Source organism: Hyperoodon ampullatus (genome assembly GCF_949752795.1).
Source record: "Hyperoodon ampullatus genome assembly, chromosome: 2".
Taxonomy (NCBI): Eukaryota; Metazoa; Chordata; class Mammalia; order Artiodactyla; family Ziphiidae; genus Hyperoodon; species Hyperoodon ampullatus.
This window is the reverse complement of record NC_136915.1, coordinates 197616979-197633808: the sequence shown is the minus strand read 5'-3', so window position 1 is coordinate 197633808 and position 16830 is coordinate 197616979. Positions and strand designations below refer to the sequence as shown.

General features: G+C 55.0%; 1 protein-coding gene across 8 annotated transcripts in view; it reads right to left on the bottom strand.

The window, feature by feature from the left end:
- Positions 1 to 1247: 1247 nt before the first annotated feature.
- The window catches only part of NAV1 (neuron navigator 1), a gene marked incomplete at its 5' end in the record, with an annotated part of 148322 nt that continues 132739 nt past the window's right edge, over positions 1248 to 16830 (bottom strand). For 4 of the 8 annotated variants that reach the window (XM_079696769.1, XM_079696771.1, XM_079696774.1 and 1 more), the window contains 15 exons: positions 1248 to 2119; positions 4002 to 4199; positions 5814 to 5932; positions 6378 to 6574; positions 6990 to 7061; positions 7210 to 7364; positions 7985 to 8220; positions 8559 to 8718; positions 8932 to 9027; positions 9192 to 9289; positions 9573 to 9741; positions 9865 to 10057; positions 10161 to 10357; positions 12849 to 12857; positions 13547 to 13668. In XM_079696769.1, coding sequence (XP_079552895.1) covers positions 2024 to 2119; positions 4002 to 4199; positions 5814 to 5932; positions 6378 to 6574; positions 6990 to 7061; positions 7210 to 7364; positions 7985 to 8220; positions 8559 to 8718; positions 8932 to 9027; positions 9192 to 9289; positions 9573 to 9741; positions 9865 to 10057; positions 10161 to 10357; positions 12849 to 12857; positions 13547 to 13668 — 2117 coding nt within the window. In that variant the 3' untranslated portion in view covers positions 1248 to 2023. The remainder of the gene's footprint in view (positions 2120 to 4001; positions 4200 to 5813; positions 5933 to 6377; positions 6575 to 6989; positions 7062 to 7209; positions 7365 to 7984; positions 8221 to 8558; positions 8719 to 8931; positions 9028 to 9191; positions 9290 to 9572; positions 9742 to 9864; positions 10058 to 10160; positions 10358 to 12848; positions 12858 to 13546; positions 13669 to 16830) is intronic. The other 4 variants (XM_079696770.1, XM_079696772.1, XM_079696773.1 and 1 more) reach the window with 1 other exon arrangement.

Genomic DNA, 16830 nt, shown 5'->3' with positions numbered 1-16830 from the left:
AGCCTCTTCCCGCTCAGAATTGCATATTTTCCGGCTGAGTTGGGGGTCTCCACGGCTCTAGCAGCATCAGCAGACATCGTCTCCAGCAGAGACGAGCCCGTCACCCATGGCAGCCACCAGGTGAATGCAGAAGCTTTTGAAGGGAGCAATCTGGACCACCTTTTGGACCTAAATGAAAGTCTTCTGATATGAAGGTTCAGATGCAGCTGCTCCTTGGTTTGGCGGGATAGAGCTATCCTGGTGAGTGATTAGCGTGCCTGTAGGTTCTGATAAGGTCTTGTGCTACTTGGGGGTCTGAAGAGCAAACACTTGGGCCCAGGCTCATTACACATCCCTGGTCTGCAGAGCCCCAAACCGCAGCCTCACCAGGCAACCCAGTGCGCTGGACAGCTAATCACGGGCTTCTCGCTGGCTGCCTCCTGGGGTTTTGGCTCCATTTCTCAGGTGATCCTGAAGGTCCAGAAAACAAGGGGATGTATGCATTTAATGGAAGTTAACATTTCCTACTAGAGTGTGAACGTAAGGGCCCACGTCTTTTTTTTTTTTTTTAACCTAGTGACTTGTACACAGTAAGCGCCCTACAAGTGCTTGTCCAATGAAGGAATTAGGACTGCCGAAACTTCAGGGCAACTTCTGCAAAAAGTGGATCCCCTTGGAAGGCAGATCTCTGCCACCAAATCAAACTCCTTATATTCTGATTGGGAGCATCTCACGTGGATGTCCGCTCTTAAGGGACTAGTCACTTGTTCTAAACCAACAGTAAAGGCCGGCTGGGGATTTTGGATTCAGTTGGGCAAAGCGGTCGCCATCAGAATAGTGCAGCGAGGGGCTCCACAGGCCACAGGACAGAGAGATTTCCAGTTTCTGGTTTTCCTCCAGTCCACGGGGAAGCTCAGATTAGATCTTGTATCAGGGTGAGGCGATGCGCTGTCCTCCAGAGGCTGGCCGCCGGGCTCCAGGCAGAGTGTGTGTTTTCTCAAAAGGGACCTTGACGTCCCTCTTGTCCCACTGCTGAGCCAATGCTACATGTCCCATGTGAGCCCCAAGGGTGGCAGACACAGTGGCATGGCAGGTGTCTAACTGGTGCCAATCAGGTGGCATTGGGCTCTCCAAAGAGCGACTTGGAAAAGCAACGTGAGCATCTCGTGGACGTGGGAGGAAATGGGAAAAAACAAACCAAAAAAAGAGGAGGAGAATAAATAGGCAAATGGGAGGGGAAAATGGAAACAAAACAAAAAACAAAAATAAAAAGTAAAAAAAGTAGGGTTTATTGACTCATGCGTGTTAAATTAGAGGCTGAGACGGAGCCGGCGGTGCTTCTCTGAAGGCTGTGGTGGCACCTCTGGGGTCTGGCAACTTCTCAGATCACAGCTGTCTCGTCGGTGCCCCCATGTGGTCCAGAGGGCAGGGCGGGCGGCACGCTCTCTGCCCAGGCAAACGGATTTCCTCCCTCCAGCTTCAGCTTTTCTTTTCTTTTTTTTTTTTTTTAAACCCTTTACAGATTGATTTCAACGTTTTAAAATCACATGCTTCTTTTTCTGGGCTGCAGCCAAATCTCGGGGTGCGGGGAGAGCTGTTGGCAGTGGCGATGGAACTGGGCAGGTCCGCGGGAAGGTCTGGGGAGCCGCCGCCTCCCCCAGCAGATTCCCCCACGGCGCCGTGTCTCTGAGTTGTCTGTGAGCATCAGTTAGGAACTACTGCAGGCTTGTTTGATGTCTTCTGAACCCCTCCCCAGAAAGCTCAGGAGTTTGTAATTGAGACAAGAAACCAAGGAAAAAGACCCAGGATCATCTTTTCCCCAAAGTCACAAGAGGAGGCCAGGAAATGTACCTGGGGACACAGGTCCACCCGCCAGTCCCACCGGGAGTTCTTGAAGGTGCAGCACCAGGAAGCCGCCCCCTCCTTCCACCTCCCCCCTCCTGTCCTCGTGGCCAGAGAGCCAGCGCCCAGGAGGAAGCGGGGAAGAGGAGGCTGCACGCAGCAGCGTCCGCGTCCTGCTGTCCTGTGACTGGCCGCCGGGCCCTCAGAGCGTGGCCTGGAGGTTGGGGTCCAGGATGCTTTCTCGGTCTGGAGACTCGATGTAATTGGCAGCCTCCTGAAGTTTCAGCAGCATGGCCATCTAAAGAGGGGCGGAGAGACAGTTACGGAGAGTTGGGACTTTGGGAAACACAGAAAATCAGACTGTGGGTCTGGTCCTGGGTCTGCAAGGGGCTGAGAGCCCAGAGAGTTTGCGGCTGGTTCAGGAAGAGGCCAAGATGACTGCTTCCACCCTGTGTGTAAGCTCGAATGCGGGGACCAGCCCTCGGGAGTGCAGGGCAGGTAGGGTGCTGCTCTGGCCGTGATGTGCGGGGAAGGCCAGAGGGCAGAGCCACCTCCGCCCTGCAAGGTGCCAGTGCTCCCCGGCCAGTCCCAGGAAGAGGTGGGAAGGGCCAAAAGACCATCTAACAGCTCTCCTTGCAACAGACCACGGCCCAGCGGCTGCACCCAGTGCCCTTAGGACCTGCTTCTCCCTAGCTCCCACCCCATCGCTTCAGCAGGGCCTGAGTTGTGCCGTGCGGCACGTGGGATCTTAGTTCCCCGACCAGGGATCGAACCCGCACCCCTTGCATTGGAAGTGCGGGGTCTTAACCACTGGACCGCCGGGGAAGTCCCACCTCCCGCCCTTCTTCCCTCAGTTTCCCTCAACACTTCACGACTCTGACTCTCCATTCAGCGAAGGAAGCCTCATTGCCTCTCTATGGCTCTGCCTTCCAGCCTCTGTTTCCATATTAGCATCCTCCCGATTTAAAAGCCTTTTGACACAGAGGACATCTGTTTTCTACAAGGTCAAAATTTAAATAAAATGTCTTAGGACTAAAGTAGAGGAATCTCCTACTCGAAAAGGTAAAATTGCAAGGTCCTGGAGTTTGTGCACCTTAAGTTTTTCAGGCCATCTGCCAAATCATCCTCCAAAACAGTGACTGACAAATGCCCCCACCAGCAGAACGAAGGTCCAAGCTTCCCCACACACACGATTCTGCAAATGTGAAACAGTTATCTCCTTGTTGTAATACACGTCTCCTCAGTGATTAGAGAGGGGAAGGGTCTTTTTCTGTTTCTATTGGCCTTTTTAATAGTATTTTTTAAATTAATTAATCTATTCATTCATTCATTCATTCATTCATTCATTCATTTATGGCTGCGTTGGGTCTTCGTTGCTGTGCGCGGGCTTTCTCTAGTTGCAGTGAGCGGGGGCTACTCTTTGTTGCAGTGTGTGGGCCTCTCATTGCAGTGGCTTCTCTTGTTGTGGAGCACGGGCTCTAGGCACGCGGGCTTCAGTAGTTGTGGCACGTGGGCTCAGTAGTTGTGGCTCGCGGGCTCTAGAGCGCAGGCTCAGCAGTTGTGGCACACGGGCTTAGTTGCTCCGCGGCATGTGGGATCTTCCCGGACCAGGGCTCGAACCTGTGTCCCCTGCATTGGCAGGCGGATTCTTAACCCCTGCACCTCCAGGGAAGTCCCTTTATTGGCCCTTTGCATTTCCTCTAGCCAACGCCTGCCCCTTGCCTCCTTTGCCCATTGTTGTTCTGCGTGGCAGTTTTGGGGGGAAGGGTCACGTGTTCTGGGTGTCAATCCTCTCTTGGTTACAAGCACTGCAGATATTTCCCCTAGTTTGTCACTTGTCTCAGCTTACTTTCCAAGGGCTCCTGAAGTCCCTGGACCGCGGCAGCCCGCAGGACGGCACCAGGGAGCAGAAGCGGCAGCAGGGCAAGCACCCGTGGGTCCCACCGCTCTCCAGCTCTGGCCGCCGTTCCCACCTGGGCTCCGCCCGGACCCGGGTCTTTGCTAGAGGACACACACCTTGCTGGCGGGTGACACTGTGTAGCTTAGCCCAGGGTTCTGATGGCCAGAGTTTCCCACCCCCTGGCCTCACACTTGTCCCGGCCTCCGGGCCCCAGCGGGCTGTGGACGAGGATTCAGTTCTGTGACACTCTGACTTTCACCTTAGAGTGGCCTCTACTCACCAGCGGGTCGGAGTCCAGGGAGCTGGGGGTGCTGTCCTTGACCGTCCTGTCCTCAGGGGGTGAAGCAATGCTGTGAGGGCCCACGGTGGGTGGGGGCAGGTGGTACAGCTTTGACTGGTCTTGTTGGGCTGACGGCCAGGGAAGAGTGTCCCGGACCCACTCGACGGGGTCCTCCCAGGCGGCTTTCTGCCCGTGAACCTGGAGAGAAGGAGAAATGAGATCACTGGGCGAGGAACCGGCAGATGACAGGCTTGGTCGTGGAGTCTGTTCGTGGCGTGTGTACTTCCTCAAACATAAAGCTTGAGGCTCTGATCCCTGTGGGATTTCCTTTGAGTTTCCCAACAAGGGAAGTAAAATAAGGTGGCATAAATTGGTAGAAACCATTTTGGAGGATAATTTGGCAGACTGCATTAAAACTTAACATGGACAAATCTTACGACCCCACGATTTTATTTTCCAAGTAAGAAATTCTTTCAGTTTAGTAATACTTTTTTTTTTGCAGTATGCGGGTCTCTCACTGTTGTGGCCTCTCCCGTTGCAGAGAACAGGCTCCGGACGCGCAGGCTCACGGGCCCAGCCGCTCTGCAGCACGTGGGATCTTCCCGTACAGGGGCACGAACCCGTGTCCTCTGCATCAGCAGGCGGACTCTCAACCACTGCGCCACCAGGGGAGCCCTAGTAATACTTTTTGAAAGAAATTTCACCTTTGTTGAAATGAGATATTATCTGTGTAAAAATGATGTAAGTCAGGGGACTTCCCTGGTGGCGCAGTGGTTAAGAATCTGCCTGCCAAGGCAGGGGACACGGGTTCAAGCCCTGGTCCGGGAAGATCCCACGTGCTGCGGAGCAACTAAGCCCGTGCACCACAACTACTGAGCCTGCGCTCTAGAGCCCGCGAGCCACAACTACTGAAGCCCGCGCACCTAGATCCCGTGCTCCACAACAAGAGAAGCCACCGCAGTGAGAAGCCCGCGCACCGCAATGAAGAGTAGCCCCCACTCGCCGCAACTAGAGAAAGTCCGCGTGCAGCAACAAAGACCGAACTCAGCCAAAAATAAATAAATAAATAAAAATTTAAAAAACACAAAAGAGCTTTAAAAAAATGATGTAAGTTGGAAAACTATTAATAATAATGCAAATTAAATGAAATAATGATACATTGCATCTCTAGAAATCTACCATATCATCAGGCAGTGTCTATCACAGTGACGCATTACTTCTATGGATAATACGTGACCAGTAGGGTCTAGTCACCACATCACAGGTCATTGGATCATGCCCTAATTAACAGGTGAGAAAACTAAGGTTTTAAAAAAAATGACATTTTCCTTTCACACCAAGTTCTTACTCTTTTACTTTTACAAGTGTTTTCACGTATTTCATTTGCCTTCGCAACACTGCCAGTGATTTAGGCAGAACAGAATTTATACCACCTCCTTTTTTACACAGGAGGATATTAAACAGTTTAAGTAACTTGCCCAGAGTGACATTTTTATTAGTAGTTAGTAATGAGCTAAGGCTGTAATAGGGTTTTACTTAATTCTTTGCTCAATTATTTCTCTATCTGCCCTGATCCCTAGAGCAGAGCCAGAAGGCCTAGGGCTGGACACACGGCCCCACGGTCAGTGGTCATTTAACGATTCGCTGAACGCTGGCCGAAGGCAGGAAAGCAGCGTGGCCTGTCCAGTGCCTCACCCGACCTGTCAGGAGGAAATCCTAAAGATCTCCGTGGCCCCGTGTCTAACCCTGTTTCCGCTCTGTGAGGTGGGCCAGCTTGGTGTCTGGGCTGAGCGGAGTCAAGGGCGGGCTCACCTTGATGCCGTCCTTGGCCCCTTCCTGCAGGTAGGGAATGATGGAGTTGTTCCATAGGTCAATGAACCAGGTCCGGAAGTCCTCAATGCCGATGGGGCAGGACAGAAAGAAGCAGGGGCCTGGGAAGAGGATGGGGCCGTGAAGACGGCCCAGAACCTTGCTTTCCCTGGTCATCTGCCCCCTGGACTCCTTTACACCAGGCAGAGGGTCTCATAACCACAGGGTTGAGAGAAGCGCAGGGCTGGGCTACACTGAGACTGAGGTCAGGACGGGCGGGAGCTGAGAGCCTGGCTGTAGCCTCGTGAACGATGCCTCCCTGGGCGGACGGGAGGTGGGGGAGCGAGGGGAAGCTTTAAACTCCCCCGAGGTCCCTTCCCCCTTCTTCCCAGTAATCGTGGGGAAATGATGGCTGACTCAGGGTGCGGAGTGCGCCGGGGGCGCCTGCGCGGTGACTCGGGCACGGGGTCGGTGACTCTGTGCGCTGAAGACATGAGAAGGAAAGGGAGTGCCCCCGACCCCGGCCCCCAGGTGTGGCGCGGGAGGCCGTGGCAGGGCGGGCCATACCGATGAGGAAGTCCGAGGTGCTGTGCTTCTCCAGGAAGGTGTGCAGGTGGTACCACAGCTTGGGCACCCAGTCCAGCACCCGCAGCAGCTCTTCCCTGTTGGCGTTGACGTCGCAGTCCGACTCCACCAGCTTCCTCCTCAGGTAGCGAACCAGGAAGCCGTTGGCGGGCTCCACGTTGTTGGAGAAGGTCAGCATCCTGCAGCCAGGGATGCGAAGGGTGGGGCGGAGTGCGTGGGGGCGTGTCCGGCTCATCCCCCCTTCCTCCCACCAACGCCCGTGGGGTCCGCTGAACTCAGGGCCGCGGCAGAGCTGACTCAGATCGGTGACCCCCCTCAGGTAACCATCTGACCTCACTGGCCTGGACAAGGGGCGTGCGGGCACAGAACCTGAACCTCAGCCACGAAGCCACACCTCTCAGTTTTACAGTCCTTTCCTGTCTCAGGGGTCCGTCTCCCCCTGCACTGCCACAGCACACACACCTGCTCTCTCCCCAGCCCACAGGGCTGCACTACTTCTCTTTCCTTCTGCTGCTCCTCTGGCCACATCCTGGATTGAGCTGGTTTACAGACTCGGGTAGGGTTGGAAGGCTCATCCAGGGCCACAGTCCTTACCTGAAGCTCAGATGTAAGCCGTGGTTGGGTGTCATTTTCACCGGCTGATTAGTGGTGCCTATAATATAGGGACTGTGGGAAGAGAGAGAAAAGATTTGCTTAGACTTGTCTGAACACTTGCTTTCTGCCACGTACGACGCCCATGGAAAGCTCATGGCTTGGGCTGGACCGGGATCTCCTGCTGCCCACTGTGATGAAGCTAGTCCTGACTCCAGCTTACCACTTGTGATACTTGCAGGTCAGGGCCCCGTTGACCAGCTCGCTGATGGAGCCTGCTTCACTCAGGTCATCCAGTAGGATCACCAGGGGGACGTCCCCAATTCCTGTTTCCCGGTCTATCTGGTTAGCCAGGTTGGAGAGATACAGCTGCAGATCCTGAAATGAAAAAAGGCAGTGCGTCAACACTCGGTAGCAGTGAGCCCCTGGATGAGCCTTGAAGGGAAGGGTTTCAGAGAAGCTGAGCTGGCTCTGGAGGCCCTGGGGCCTTGGTTCCCGTTTGACGCGCTTGGACCTGGAACTACGGAAGGCACCACCCCAGACTGATCAGCAGTGGTCCCTAGAGCCCACAGGGTTGGGGAACACACGCTTTTCCTCAATGGATTTACACCAGGAACCACGCCTAATGGACGCGCCTCCCCGTGGGGCGGAGGCGGGGGCCAAGGTGTGAAGCCACAGAGGCAGCAGGACCTGGCAGGGGACAGCACAGTAGTGACAGTTCTGAGTGCTTCCCTAAAGGAAGACCACAGTCAGAGACAAATCCTGGAGAGAAGGGGAATGAAAGAGAAGGGGGGCACTGACGAGGCGGGCAGAGGGCCACTGGGACATGAGGGGACGGAGCGTGGACCCCGGTCCCTGCTGGGGTGGGAGCTCCCGGAGGCCCGGGGAGGGAGGAGGCTGGAGCAGGGCTGAGACAGGAAAGGGGGTCACCGAGGGGCAGGGAGGTCGAGGCGGAGGCAAGGAGGGGAGGGAGGACGGGCAGGCTGGGGGGCGGCCACCTTGCAGGACTGCTGGTGCATGTTGAAGGTGCTGACGATGCCCTCGGTGACCTCGCGGCCGGAGCGCTCTACCAGGTACTCGGCCAGGCGGTTGGTCAGGTAGGTCTTGCCGGTGCCACTGGGGCCGGAGAGGACAAGGCGCCGGTGCTTGAGCAGGAGGCCAATGTAGTGCTGCATCATGGGCTTGGGGATGAGCGTCTCAAACACCAGGCTGTCCACACACTTTTCCTTGAGACCTGGACCCCAGCCCCCGACGGTGTGAGCCAGGGCGGGGCCCTGAGGCTCGCCTTCCTCACCCGGGGACCCCACGGGAACCCCCAGGCCTGGCTCTGGAAACGTGGGGCAGGCCGTGCGCTACGGGGGTGGGCGGAGGGGAAGCCCAGGCCGGGCAGAAATGTCCTGCAAACGACAACATCCCTGGGACAGGTCGAGACCGGGCTCGTTCATCTTGCACCTCACGGTGACCTTCACCCTATAGCCCCTCAACCAGTTCTTGCTCAAGGAACGCGTGACGGACCACCCGATGGTCTCCACCCCCCAATCCTCAGCCCCACACCCAGAAGCAGGGACTGACCTTTGAGGGAGACTGCTATGTTGTTGACCCCTCGGCGGCAGGGGGGCAGCTCCGGGGGCTCCGCATCCAGGAGCCGTTTCACGTGGCTGACACTGTAGCCGTGGATGGACTCGGTGCTTAGTCCCAGCGTCGAGGCTGGGTCCATCTTAGAAATGTAGTCCTGACGGGACAGGAGGGAGAGAAAGGAGATGCACAGGACACACACACAGACGTGAAGGCCACGAGGAAGGTAGTGCTACAGGGCACAGAAGTCGATGGGGAAGGGGAGGCGCGATGTCTGTCCCGCTGAGCACTCCTGCACAAACCTCAGAGGACCCCAGACCCCAGTGTCATCAGAGGACCAGCACACCCTCCGAGTTCTCGCATCCCTTACCTTGAACACCTGGAAAACAGCGTCATCCAGCAGCTTCCAGTCAACCTTCCCGCTGACCTTGCTGCACCCCAGGAAGAACTCCTGCTGCTTCAAGTCCTGTGAGGCCAGGGTGGACGCACGTGAGCCCAGGGCAGACGGCTCCAAGGAGGGGAGAACGTAAAAGGCCTTGGGAGCTGAGTGCTGTGGGTTAGGGGGTCCTTAGAGCCCAGATGTCCTTGGGTAGAAACGACAGTGTCACCGTCCCCCCCGAAGTTCCTTACCCCTTTGATGATGTGCTGTGGGGGCATCCTCACCACCACCCGAAGAGTCACTTCCTCCTTTGGACCAGAGGTGCTGATACCATCCATGGGAGACAGGTCTGGAAGTGAGAAAGAGGACTGTTGGTTGGGGGGTATCCACAGGCGTTCCTACATCTTCCTGCCACTAGCCTTTCCAGATAAGTTTTTATCTAACCCAAGACTGAAACTGGAGACCAAGCCTGAACAGTGATTAAGGTCTTAGGACCACAACCACCCTCGGTGTCTCAGGACACCGGCAGCGGCTTGGCGGTACGTCCCGGAGCCAAGGAAGCCGCACCAGAGCGAGCGGGGCGAACCCTTCCCTTCTCTCCCGCCGCCCAGGGCCTTATCCCCAACAGGTACCTGTATCTGCGAGGCTCGGGCTGAAGGGATGGGTGAGCGCCAGGCCCAGGGAGCGGCGAGGGGATGGCAGAGCCGAAGATCCCGGGGCCTGCCCTGGAGCGGAGCTCGCCGAGGGTCCCGGCGCCACCTTCAGCCGGTCGTTCTCAGCTTTCAGCAGGTCCACCTCCAACTGCGGCAAGAATGGGGGTGTATGGGGGTGTCGTCTGGAGCCTCGGCCGCCGAGTCCCGCGGCCCCGCCCCGTCCAGGAGCCCCTCCCCGCCCCGCGGCCCCGCGGCCCCGCCCGGGACTGACCTGCATGTTGTGCATGGTCTCCCGCAGCTGGTCCAGCTGGTGGGCCGAGTTGAGGGCTTCCAGGCGGATGTCCGTGAGCTTCATCTCCTTCTCCCATAGCTCGGAGCGCAGCTCGGACACCTCCTTCTTCTCCGGCTCCTCCTCCTCGCTGCCCTGGAACAGCCGGGCGTGGGGGGCCGGGGGAGCGGGGCCCCTGGAAGGAGGCAGGGAGCGGCGGGCGTTAGCCGCTGAGCCCACGGGTGGCGGTAACCGGTCCCACTGCCCGGGGAGAGGGCGCTGCAGTGGGGGGCACTCACTCGGGGGCGTCGGTGCCCGCGGAGGACGAGGCGGAGGACTTGATGGAGGGCGAGGCAGTCTCCGTAGCCTGGTGCTGCAGTTTGGGGGACGAGGGGGCCGAGGAGTCGGGCGTGGCGATCTCCTCGATGTCAGAGTAGGAGGAAGCGGACTTGGGCCCCTTCTTTATGCTGAAAGCTTTGTTGAAGGAACTTCGGAGCTAGAACAAAGCAGATCCGGGGAGAGAGCAGTCAGGGCTCCGCGCTGGAGACGGTGAGGGTGGAGGGGCTTCTGAGGCAGAGGCCAGAGGCAGGGATGTGTCGGTAAGCAGGCCCCCCCCAAAGGCTTCACTGGCTTCATGGAATACGGACGGGAGACTTGCCTAGGAATTCGGGCTGAGAGAGAGTGGGACTGGCTGCTGGGCTATGGGAACTTTCTGGGTCTTCCCTCCCCCGTGGGGGAGCCGCACCTGTGAAAGGACGGAGGGGAGGCCCCGGGACACAAGGCGTGTCTCTCGGCGACCCCATCCCACCTCCCGCAGACCAGCAACTGCTCTGTCTGCAGCCTGGCTCACCTGGGCCTCAGGACCCACCTCTGAGCAGGGCTCATGGGATCAGAATCTACCCACCAGAAACTTACACTACGATTCTGTGCAATCAACAGAAGGGAGCGGAACCAAGCTTCTTTTAGTGCCTCCTGCGCTCCGCACATTACAGGATGGTGAAAACAACCAGATACAAGTGCTTTTGACTATTTCCACTCAAATGTCCCAGAATAAGGGACACCTCCCAGCATTTCCTCCAAATACGCAGGGGATTATAATCTGACCGTAACTGGCTTGGTCTTGGGTGTTGATGAGCTGGGTGTTAGGGATGAGGGAGGGAAACCAGGGTTCTGTCCCACACCCGTCACATGCATCCATTTAGCATGCGCACACACACAGGGAGACGGAGCGGCAGCCGGACACAGAGAGTAAAGGAGGGGTCAAAGCAAACCAGATCGCTGGGACAGCAAGAGAAGGGAGTGCAAATCTGAGGGCACTCTTCCCATGTGTGTCTCCTGGAGCCTGGGAAAGCTGCAGGTGGTGGCTGGCACAGGCGGGGCGTGTCAGGGTCTCTACCAGGCGGGACGTAGGAAGACCCATCTGGTGATGGGGATGTGAGGAAGGGAGTGTGTGCAGGGGACATGCCATCACGTGGCTCAAGAGTGTCAGGAAGCACCGTTCTCTGCAGAGGTGGAGACCTGGGACTAGGACTCGGGCTTCCTGATTTTCAACCCGATGAAGACTTCTCTAGCCCCTGCCTCCCGGGAAGCCGTGCATGCTTGTGTGTGTATGAGTGTATATGTGTGTACCAGTGTGTACGAATGTGTTTATGTGTGTGTATGAGTGTATATGTGTGTACCAGTGTGTACGAATGTGTTTGTGTATGAATGAGTGTGTATGTGTGTGTGAGCGCACGCAGGAACAGGTCCCGTGACACCCGTCTGCCGGGAGCACCCGCCCTCTAAGATCACCGAGATCCGAAGTGGGAACAGTGCTCTGCGTGGTTCCGTGTCCCCAAAGCAGAACTGCTGGGCAGTGCATTGTGTGGTGTGAGGTGGTGAGGCATTCCGTGGTCACATGAGTTCCGGAAACAGTGGATCCAGTGAAATGAACCGGGACTCTGTCCTGAGATACGTGCATGTAGAAGGCAGCGTTCCTCAGATCCGAGCATCTTGAAGGGCTGGTGTGGAACTCACCTGGGGTGATGCTGCCCTAAGACTCAAGTCTCAGTAACCCCCTGCATTCAGGTCCTTCCTCCCTGTGCCCCTCGGTCAGGCTCTGGGGGAGGGAACTGCTCCCTGCGGGCCGCCCCTTCTGACCAGGTTCTGCAGGAAGCTCCGCATACCCCTCTCTGCCCATCACGATCCCACCTCCCTAGCTTTAGTCCCCTGGGGCCTGCCTTCCGGAACGGGTCTCTCGTCTGTGAGCTCCCTGAGCCTCCCTCACTGAATTAAGCATTTGACACTGCTGGATTGTTACCAGTTTTATATGGGCAGTATTTTTGTCTCCCTGGCAATTCTGCAGACTCCTTGAGCTCACAGACTCCGTGTTTCCTGTCCTCACAACACCCAGCACAATGTTGGGAGAGGGTTTGAGTGGACCTTAATGTGTCTGGTTTGTCATGGAAATTCTGGGTTCACTTTCTGCTTGTCTTAGACTTTTATACCCTAATCCCCGAAAGGTCTTTGGAAACCCCATGGCTGCTCAGAGGGCTTCAGGCTTTAGGGTAACCTGAGGTCCAGCGCTCACCTCTCTCTGGTTCATCTCACTCCAGAGCTAAATCTTGAGGCTACCCCCAAACTGAACTGGCCTCTGGCAATCTCTTCCATTTGGGGCTTCTAGGGTTTGATGGATCAAAAGATCAGGGTGCTAGCTTTCCGGACAGGCGGAGCGCGGTCTGACTGCTTTTATAACAGGTGGACTTTGGAACGGGGTCGGGGCGGGCAGGGGGCAGAGCCTTCCCGCGCGACGCCCGTCCAGACCTCTCCTCTGTCCTCATGGGGCGGCCGTGGATGGACATGCGGGGTGGGGGGCGTTAGGGGCTCGGCGGAGGTGGTCACAGTTAGTTTCGTGAGTGGCCGTCTCTATTTAGGGGGAGGGGCTTGCTCTGGAGATGGAGAGGGTATGGCAAAGGCAAAGAGAAAACGGAGAGGAGTGAGTGTCTTACCTCGTAGACCTGGAAAAAAATAGGGATTTGAAGTCAGCATTTTGAAGGGAAAAAAAAAAAAGAAGCAACACTTAATCACTCGTTTCACACGGTGGGCCCTGTCTGGACTACACAAAGGTCTGTGGGGGGGCCCATCACACGGGGACAGCGGGTGGCACATGCCCTCGTGGGGCCGCCCTCCTCCACATGGGCAGCAGAGGGGCTGGAGGTGTTCTCCATCTGCCTCGAGAGTGTCAGAAAGGGCATCCCAAGTCGGTTTAGGGTTATCTGGGAAACAAACAAACAACCAAAACAACACTCTCTGGACCGGTCAGGTAATACAAAGGTTCCTTTTGAGGTAATCTGGAAAGTTCCACAAATACCTCTCCAAAAAGTTGAAGAAATGACCTCCAGGAGCATCTAGAATGAGTGGCTTTGTTCCTAAAATCTTCTGTCCACAGTATGGGAGTGGGTGGAGACAGATGGGGCGTTCCCTTCTGAATGTATCCTTCTGTTGCCCATCAGATGTGTGCAGGGCTGGAGGGGATGGCTGGCGGGGGGAGGGGGCGGGCAGCTGCGGCAGACCTTGCTCTGGGCAGACGCCACCAGGGGCTCCTATCGGATGGGACTCATCGTGGTGAGTTCTGGAAGGCTGGCTCCCGTGCTGAGGCTGTGTGGTCCCCCAGCGTCCCATGCGGCTCCCCCAAACCTTCACCTACCCAGCTCTTCTTCTTCTTCTTTTTGGCATCGGCCTCCTTGCTGCTGCCGATGCTGGAGTGACTGGTGATGCTGTTGAGGCTCGAGATGCTGTCCGAGGAGTTCTGCCTCTTGATCCGGAGTTCTAGGGGCCAAGCACAGGGGGCGAACACAGACACGGTGGGTTTAAAGGAGACGGCGTGAGGCTTAGGGCAAGTCTCGCCGCAGGAGAAAGAGGAGGAACCACCACCTCCTCGTCCACACTCTTCATGTTTTTGGATCATCTTCTCAACAAGCCTTTATTGACTGCCAATCACGTTTCAACATCAACAAACGTTAAGGGATAAAAAAAAAAACAAGTAGGAAATGATCCCCGTCCTCAAGAGGCTCCCAGTCTAGTAGGAGAAAAAGCAGCACAGAATCCAGTGCGCTCGGCTTGAGCAGGTGTGACAAGGGGCAGCCCAGGCCAGGCGTCCACAGTCCTATGGAGACAGGGACCTGACGCCCTCAGGACTTTCTCCAGGAATATTGGCTGGGGGGTCCAAGGCCAAGTGCCCCACATTTAACCCAAAAAGCTTTAGTTTCCTCATCTGATGGGCAGAAAAGCTTTTCAGCTCTCTGAGAAGGTCTGCAATGGCACCAAACTGACGCCCTTTTCTACTACGGAGAAGGAAAGGGTTAATAAAGGAGAAGGCCTCTGAGTGTTGAAAGAACCAAAGCTCTTCAGGCGGGAACATTGGAAAATGATTTTAGGGCTGGAAAACTGTCCCTGCAAAGGCCGTGCAGGGAGCTGGCTGTGTGTTGGGGCTCCTCAGGCTGGGTAGCAGGGCCGGGGAGGGGGCATCAGCGAGGGGGATGCTGGAGGACAAGCCCGGCGGTGCGAGCCCTGGGGACCCCTCGAAGGAAGTCTGCCTTGTGCCGAGAGGACTGGAGTTTTAAAACCTTATTATGAAATCATTAGAGGTTCACAGGAAATTGGAGAGAAATGGGCGGGGAGGTCCCCCGCGTGCACCTTTGACCCAGCCTCCTCCAGGGTTAGCATCTTGGGTGACTATGCGCAACGTCTCACAAAAACAAGGAGAAAGGCAAAGTGGCAGGACCTAGCACAGAAGGAGGGGGCTAGAGGTGCCTGTCTGCAGCTGTTCCCCTGTTCAGTGCAGGAGACGTGGCTGGTTCTTTTCTCGCCTCTCCTTGACCAGCAATGGATCTTTCAACTTTAGTTTTCCCTTCATACCACAGGGAAAACAAGATCCTAGGATCCGAGGAAAGAATCACCACGCTCCCAAAGCACATGGAAAACGCTTCGCTCCATGACTATCAAACCAAGTTTTGCTGTAACCTAGCGTGCCTCCAGTTTTTTTAAAAGGTATGCAAACTTCTCAAGGGAATATGCTTAACTGAAGTAAAGAATTTTTTGTTTGTATAAAAATGGAGCTATGGGGCTTCCCTGGTGGCGCAGTGGTTGAGAGTCCGCCTGTCGATGCAGCGGACACGGGTTCGTGCCCCAGTCTGGGAAGATCCCACATGCCACGGAGCGGCTGGGTCTGTGAGCCATGGCCGCTGAGCCTGCGCATCCGGAGCCTGTGCTCCGCAACAGGAGAGGCCGCAACAGGAGAGGCCACGACAGTGAGAGGCCTGCGTACCACAAAAAAAAAAAACAGGTAGTGAGCCAGATTTGGCCAATGGGCCAGGATTTGCCAATCCCTATTTCACATTTTCCTCCAGAACGTGTACTGCTTTTGTGATAAATTTAATTTACAATTAGTTACTTAACAACAAAATGAAAGGCAGCAAAACAAGTATCTATCATCTGTTACTTGGGGGTCCAACTAGCTGTGAGCCTGTCAATTAGATTTTTCAAATATGCTCTATGGTACTTTTAAGAGCAAAGGACGTGCTTTAGAATCAAACAATCTTCAAAAAGTTAAGAAATCTTTTGTGCATTTAAAATTTTGTGCCATGTACATTACCTATTTACAAGCAAAGTAAAGTAGCCATCATTGCTTTAAGCATGAGTTCTTTAACGGCCAAGTTGAACCTGGGTCAAGAAGAATGAGGGAAACATGAAAGCAAAGGACAGGATTCACTTATCCATTCAACACACATATAGCTGAAGAATCAGGTGTACTCGGGAAACTAGAAATAGCTCAATGTCCCAGAGCCATCGCTTAGGAGCTGTGTTTGAGCCAGTGACTTGTCTTCTCTGATCTTATTCTCAACTGTAAAATATATTTTATAGGGTTGTTACCTGCAATAAACAAGGTAACGTAAGTACAATGCTCAGAGCAGTGCCTGGCGTACTGGAGGTGCTCAACAAAGGCTGGCTGTTCCTGTGGTGGAAGCTGGGGCAGAGCCCGCAGGAGAAGTGATGGGAGGTGTGGATGCGGCCAGAGAGAAAGCGCATCCTAGACCAGGAGGAGGGCGGTGCTCCTGCTGCAGGGTTTGCATGTGTTCTCTTTCCTTTTAACTTGCTTTTCTGAAACGTTTCAAACTCACAGAAACACTTAAAGCACAGCACAAGGGAGGACACCCACAGGCCCTCCCCACCATATAACAACTGTGATGTTTTGTTATATTTGTGCCAGTGCACACTCTCTCTGCATACAGACGTGCACACACATACACACACCCACACACAGAACATTTTCCTGAACAATTTGAAAGCAAGTTGTAGACGTGACACTTTACCACTAAACACTTCTAAGAATAAGGGCATTATCTCACAGCATCAGTATTACACCTAAGCAAATTCAAATTGCAACGATTTCTGATGTTAACTGATGTAGCTGGATCACTCTGAGGGCAGAGTGACAGGAGGACGGTAGCAACACAAGACTAGTTAGGAAATTACTGTGATAACCCAGAAGAAGAGTGACAGCCTAAGCCAGGGGAGTGACAAGACAGCGGAGGACAGACAGACAGATCTATGTGTGAGTTATTATGTGTAGCAGCTAACTGACCACACAGGGTGAACAGGGAGACGTAAAGGATGACGCTCCTATCGGTGGGCTCAGTGACCAGGCAGGTGTTTATACCTGAAGTGGGCAAAAGTGCAGAAGGGAGAGCGTTAAGCAGTTGGAAATAGAGATATGGGATTCAGGAGCGTGACACAGATTAAGAAAAGGGACATACAGACGAAGAAGTTGTAAAACCCACTGAGTTAATAAATGAACTCAGCAAGTTTGCAGCATTCAAGATGAACATACAAGAAAATCAACTGTATTTCTCTATACTAGTGATGACTAATCTGAAAATGAAATTAAGAAAACAATTCTATTTACCACAGGATCAATCATTAAATTCAGCA